The following is a 6,952-nucleotide window of genomic DNA, read 5'->3' as shown; positions in this document are numbered from 1 at the left end:
ACTTGATCATTAAAAGGATAATAGGAAATACTACAAACACCAGTACACACACACAATTAACAACTTAGATGAAATACACCAACTCCTTAAAAACCACAAAGCACCAAAATTCACCCAGAATGAAAAAGATAGTCTGATAGGTCTACAATCAAGTTGAATTGGTAGTTACAAACCATTTGAAAAAGAAATTTCTAGGTACTGGTGGTTCCACTGAAAAAATTCTACCAAATATTTAAAAAAGAAATAAAAACAATTCTATACATTTTCCTCCATAAAACTGAAGAGTGGGGAACATTCTCCAAGTTATTTTAAGAGGCTCTGATATCAAAACCAGATAAAGGCCATGCAAAAAGTGAAAATTATAGACCAATATCTATGATGAATACTCACATAAGCATCCTCAACAAAATATCAGCAGGTTAATTCAGCAACATATAAAAAGAATTACACAGCACAAACTTGTACCCAGGGTCTGCTTGAACAGGATTTATCTTCACGAAGATGCTGAAGATGAAGCAATCTATTTTAACAGGTCCTAGAACAGGTCCAGTGAGAAAAGTCTTATGATAGTCTGGAAAGAGGCTTACATGACCTGGGCTTCTTGGGCAGCTCTGTTTTTCCTCACTCCTGCTTGTAATTTTCAGTGGTTCTCAACTAGAGACCAGACTGCCCATAAAAGGGCTTTTGTCTGTGTAGGGGGAAGGCATCTTCTTTTCCTTTTCCTACACTTCCTTTTTGCTTGTCCCGTGTCCGGAAGGCATTTATATGTGTGTTGATAGGGACAGAGGTGTTCAGGTGTTGGTACTTGTGTGGTGTGCATTATGGTCTCACACAATGAAAAATTGTCCCAATCTCATGCCAGGACTGTTCCTTTTGAAGAACCTTGCTCTAGACAGTCTCTCAAGGTGGTGCTATTTACCATGTTTATCTCCCAAACTTCTACTGTCTATCCAGGCGTCTTTCCTGAGACATACATACCCAGATACCTGCTGGGCACGACCCCTCCCTCTTCCCAGGTACATCTCTCCGAATAGTCTCAGGAAGTGGTGACTCCATATCCTGGATCCACAATACTGCTCAATGCCAGCCACCCTGAGACAGGATCCCAGTTGTCCTTGGTATTCACCGTCTCCCTTCACTTTTCCTTATTATTTACATCCCTACTGGGCATCCATTGCCTCTGTTCTATTCTCTGTGACGACATTGTGGCTCGTGAGATATGCATGGCAACATAACGCATAATGATTATTTAATTACTAACTTGTTTATTTGCTTATGGCCTTTTTTCTCCACCATTTCTCCTCACTATGGATTGCAGAGACCACGTCTCTCCTTCTCATTTATTTCCCCAGGCACAATAACTGAGATGTAGTGTTTCATAAATAGTTGCATAATGAAGATGAAATGCAATCAATCATCTATTTTTAAGTGGATTCCTGTGAAAACTCTCCTAATTGGTCTCTCTGCCTCTGCTTCTCTACCTGCCCCCAACTCCAGACTTAACTCTGATTCCATTTGACTTTTCTAAAAGACACTCCTGACCCTGTTAGTCCTTGAGTACTGGCAGGCTGCACTGTGGGTCTGGACAGGACTAGAAGGTCTCCGGTTGCAGGAGTGTCTTTAGGCCTCAGTTGGACAGGCATGCACAGTGTCCCCTAGGGAGACTGAAGGGGTGAAGGGCCAGGGTTGTGTCCTCTCCCCCACCCTCCCAACTGCAGACAGCAGCACTGCCTGTCCTCACTTCTTATTCTTTTCTAATTAAAAGGGGCCAGCCTGTCAAACAGTCCCAATGTGATTGGTTTCTCCCCTGACTGAGCTACTTTTCTAAAATGCAAATCTTTCAGGCACATGATAGACATTGCTCAATATTTGCTGAATGCATTAATGTAAGTTCTCTGTCTCGATTCCTTGGCCTGCAAGGCACTTGGGGCCCCTCTGGGGGCTCCAAGGTGGGGTTGCTGCCTATGTGGACAGGAAAGAGCCAGAAGGATTCACATTTCATTCGGGGCCTCTGGGCCTCTGCACTGTGAGCATGTACGCTGTCCACTGGAGGCTCTGGGGTGATCCCCCTCCCTCTGTTCGCTATGGAAACCAGTGCCAGGACAGGCCTCTCCTCCTATTCCTGAGTCTGCCAAGAACAGCCTATTCCACAGCTGTGTAATCTTTTCCACATTACAGAGTTTGAAGCAACTCACCAACAAAATTGTCCACACTAGAATATTTTAGGTTAAAAGTTCTCCATATAGTTCTTGCATCCATGGAACTTCTATTTACAGAATCTTGATTTAAAGAGTGGCCCTTCATGAGTTTTATGGGGAGAGATATTTTGCAACCTTCAGGGCTTTGCTTCTAAACTGCTGGCCCTGAGAGGACTCATTGCCCACATCGAATAGTGCCAACCCTGAAGATAACCAGTGAGCCTAAATTAGACAGTATTTGGCAAGGCATCACTGGAGCTCCAGACCCAAATCATGACCCTTGAATTAAAGAAGTTTTGGATGCCTCATGAGTACTGATTTCCTCTTCCACCCACAGTTGTCATCTGCCTTTTTATCTTATCTCTCTGAAGGCCTGCATCTCTGGGTTATGGAGAGGCACCTTATTAGGTGTTACTATCAAGCCATCAAGCTACTGACCTCTCCCATGACACATCTGCAGGTGCACTTTCTCTACTTAAGGGATATCCCAAGCTCTACTTTTCTCCACCCCCTCTCCATGGATTTTCTTTTTGTTGGGAAATGCACCCTCTTCAGCTGAACTTTTCCTGGAAGAAAATGATATCACATTAGCAGGTGTACAGTTGGGCTCCAAGGGTGAGCAGCACTAGGCGTTTACTCTGTACTTGGTTTCAAATTTGGCATCAGTTCTAAAGCTTTAAACCCTCTGAGTATAATCCCTCATAGTGGTTCCAGTCCACAGGCTCTGGGATAGTATTAAACAACCCTCCCAATAGAAGAAAGGTGTGGAGTGAGCTGTGGCAGAGGTAGGAGTTTACTGTTGACCATGGGAAACTTCACCAAAATGAGGACAAGTCCAGCTCAGGCAGCAGCTGAAACACAAGCAATTCTCTTGGGAATTGGGAGGGATTTGGGTGTGGTTGCCAACATGGGACCAGTCAGTTTCTGTGAAAGGTGGGGGTGGGGTCCTGTGAGAAGGTGAAGTTTCCACAGGAACAAATGTGGAGGTTGCAGCAGTCATAAGGGGAAGGAAGATCCTGGACAAACAGGGGGAAAGCCATCATACAAGTCTGTGCTAATAAATACGGCAATCTGTGTGATGGGATCCTAATGAAACAAATTAAAATTACATCAAAATTACCCAAGGGAAGTTGAAACCAAAATCAATGACCATTAAAACACTAAGAACGTCATTAGTATATTACCTTCAAGAAAGTTTCCACTGCACATGGATTGACTACCTTCTGCATTTCTCATTTATAACCCTTGGATTTGGTAGGGAATCAATCAATTTTTATTATTATTCCTCAGAATTCCAATCTCCCACATCTTTTTCAGAGTTTACACATTTTCTTGACTGTTCTCTCAGTTTACATTCTCGCACTTGTCCGAAAGCCAAATTGACACACCAGACTAGGTCTTGCTCAGGGACTCCATCTCTTAACTTGATTCTGGATATACCCAATTGAACATCTCCTAAGCTTAAGTTACCATCTTTCCCCTTAAACTTGCTCCTTGTCCAGTGCTCATCCATCTCCCTCCCCTCCTCACCAAGACCTTAGCCCAACAGGACGCCTGGGGTGGGGGTGGTGATCCTTGATGCCATATTCTAGCGGAGCCTCTACCCTCCACGGGGCCTCACTGCCCCCCACCCCCCACTCCCTCCCGCCAGGCGCCCCGCCCGCCCGTCGCCTGCCAGGCCCGCGGACGCGCAGGCGCACTGGCCCGTCCCGCCGCCGCCCCGCCCTGCCCGGCCGCTGCGGAAGGCGCCGCGCGCAGCAACGCGCACTTCCTCTCTAGGAGTCCAAGGAGGGAGCGCAGACTCGAAGAGCTCCTGGACTAGGCGGCCGTGCCCTTGCCAGACGGAGCAGACATGTCCGAACAAAGTAAGGATGTGTGCGACCCCAACTTTGCAGCCGAGGCCTCCAACTCCGAGGTGCACAGCAGCCCCGGGGTTCCCGGAGGACCCTCTCTGCCCGCGTCTCAGGCCACGATCTTCCCAGGGCCGGAGAGCCCTCCCGTAGGCCCGCCCGACGCCCCTCTGGTCTCGCCGGCGCCCCAGGCCCCAAGCGAAGAGGGCGACCCGAAGGCCCTGCAGCAGGCCGCGGAGGAAGGCCGCGCCCACCAGGCCCCGAGCGCAGCGCAGCCCGGCCCGGCGCCGCCGGCCCCGGCCCAGCTGGTGCAGAAGGCGCACGAGCTCATGTGGTACGTGCTGGTCAAGGACCAGAAGAGGATGATCATCTGGTTCCCAGACATGGTGAAGGATGTCATCGGCAGTTACAAGAAGTGGTGCAGAAGCATCCTCCGGCGCACCAGCCTCATCCTCGCCCGGGTGTTCGGGCTGCACCTGAGGCTGACTAGCCTGCACACCATGGAGTTCTCGCTGGTCAAAGCTCTGGAGCCCGAGGAGCTGGACAGGGTCGCTCTGAGCAACCGCATGCCGATGACAGGCCTCCTGCTGATGATCCTGAGCCTCATCTACGTGAAGGGTCGCGGCGCCCGAGAGAGTGCCGTCTGGAACGTGCTGCGCATCCTAGGGCTGAGGCCTTGGAAGAAGCACTCCACTTTCGGAGACGTGAGAAAGCTCATCACCGAGGAGTTCGTCCAGCAGAACTACCTGAAGTACCAGCGCGTCCCCCACGTCGAGCCCCCTGAGTACGAGTTCTTCTGGGGCTCCCGGGCCAGCCGTGAAATCAGCAAGATGCAGATCATGGAGTTCCTGGCCAGGGTCTTTAAGAAAGATCCCCAGGCCTGGCCTTCCCGCTACAGGGAAGCACTGGAAGAGGCCAGAGCCCTGCGGGAGGCCAACCCCACTGCCCACTGCCCCCGCAACAGTGTCTCCGAGGACTAGCAAGGTCTGGAGGCAGATGGATGGTTTCTGCCCCTCACCAGGGCGGTGGAAGGGTGGGGGTGGGACATTAGAGTATTCAGGATTTACAGTGCAGTATTTCACGTGTAACTTTTAAGTTTTCAGTACAGTGCTTTTATACCTTTTAATGCAATGATGTATTAATTTCAGTAATATTAGATAGAGTGTAGGATTCATGCATGTTTGTTTATAAGTAAGCTCAGTTGGTGCTTTTGCTTTTGTGCTACCTTTCTTGAATTTTTTGTACCAGAGACGTGCTAAACTTATGAAATACATTGAGACATTTTCCATCTTATTCTTTTACATGGAACGGAGGATGTGTATTGGGTAGACTGGTCCTGGAGAGTTTGGAAGAACTCCCCAGAAAAGCTGGCATAACCAAGAGAAAAGTCAAGACCCCTGTCTTTGTGATCTCCCTGGGCGCAGGAAACATCGGTGTGGAGTGTGGTGATGTGGACTGAAACGGGCGCAACGTGGGCACACTTTACTAAACACAGATACAACCCCACCATGAGTAAACTTTAAAGTAAACATTAAAGATTCTTGTGATACAATCATTCATGGAAAAGTGTACTTTATCTTTTTAACAAAATATTATGGGTTGGGAATGGGAATTACAAAATGTACAGATACCACTATTTCATCTAATAACGCGGGGACATCACTATTCATCATGACTCATAAATGTGTGAAGTGTATAGTTTTATTTTCAAAATGGAACTCACAAGTTCATTTCAGAACTTTGACAAATAGAGAAAAGTATAAAAACCAAAACAGGGTCATAATCACATCACATAGAAATAATAAATGTTAATATTTAGAGTAATTTCCTCTCTTGCATTTCTACATTTTATGAAAAATAATAGCTGTTTTTGTGGGCACGAAAAGAGTGAGGCATTGTACTAAATCCTTTATGTGTATTTTCTCTTTTTATTTAATCCTCACAACAGCCTTGTGAGGCAGGCACTTATTACATCTGCACCGTGGAGGAAATACAGGAACAAAGCAGGTAATTAACTTTCCCTAGATCGTAAAGTCTTCGTGCGAGGAGAGGCTAGGGTTTGGACTCAGACTGAATGAGTCCAGAGCCTATACTTTTACCCGCCTGCCTCCAGCTGCTCCCCTACCTCCTGCCTTTTAGTTTATGCCTTTTAAAAAATTCCTTGTTAGAGTCTGTACTTTTAGCTCCCTACCCCCCAACCCATTCACACAAGGCTAGGGGTTTTATTTTTCTAATGAATCCTCACATTAATCTAGAGGAAGCAGTCATATTCTGACTGTACAAATCAAGAAACTTCATTTCGGAGAGATTAATGGACCTAGCCAAGTCATGTTCCTGCTTAGCAGTGAAACCAAGATTTGAAACATGGTCTTTCCTGAAGGACTGGGATGTTGGAGCAGTCTCTAATCAGTGGTGCTGGAGGAACACACATGGGACACCTGGGAGAGGGAGGTGGGTTTGGGGTGGGAAGGTCACCTATTGGGGTATCTCCAACCCAGCAACTCTGGAATTGCAATGGGCCACTAAACAATCCCTCGGAGAGTGGGAGGGGGTGAGGGAGGGGGTGAAGGGCAGTGCCTGGGGATAAATCTCATTATAAAACTCTCAGTCCTGCAAGGGAGAGAAAGAGAAATGGGCTTTTAATAAGACTGAAAATCTTTCAAACTTCAGGACATTGGAAAAGACCATTTGGTTAAAGGCAGATCCTATTCTGGGGAGGCTGGAAAATGAGGGGAACACATAGGTCACATCACCCCGAAAAGAAGTAACCTGGGAGTTATATTTGGGTGAGGGAATTACAATCTGAATTGGGAACTAGGAGTCTCATCACTTAAATGACAGTACTTAACAGGCAGGTGCAGGCGCTAAAGTGCTGAAGAAGCCTCACATGTCCTTAGACGAAAT

General features: G+C 47.2%; 1 protein-coding gene across 1 annotated transcript; it reads left to right on the top strand.

Annotated features, from left to right (window-relative positions):
• The first annotated feature begins 3,918 nt into the window (after nt 1-3,918).
• Nucleotides 3,919-5,603, top strand: NDN (necdin, MAGE family member). Its single transcript, XM_082383641.1, has one exon. The coding sequence runs from the start codon at nt 4,051-4,053 to the stop codon at nt 5,026-5,028; it is 978 nt and encodes a 325-aa protein (XP_082239767.1). The 5' UTR covers nt 3,919-4,050; the 3' UTR covers nt 5,029-5,603.
• Nucleotides 5,604-6,952: the final 1,349 nt, after the last annotated feature.

This window comes from Balaenoptera borealis (assembly GCF_965194805.1).
Source record: "Balaenoptera borealis genome assembly, chromosome: 3".
NCBI lineage: Eukaryota > Metazoa > Chordata > Mammalia > Artiodactyla > Balaenopteridae > Balaenoptera > Balaenoptera borealis.
Note: the sequence above shows the minus strand (reverse complement) of the source record. Positions and strands in the feature narration are given on the sequence as shown.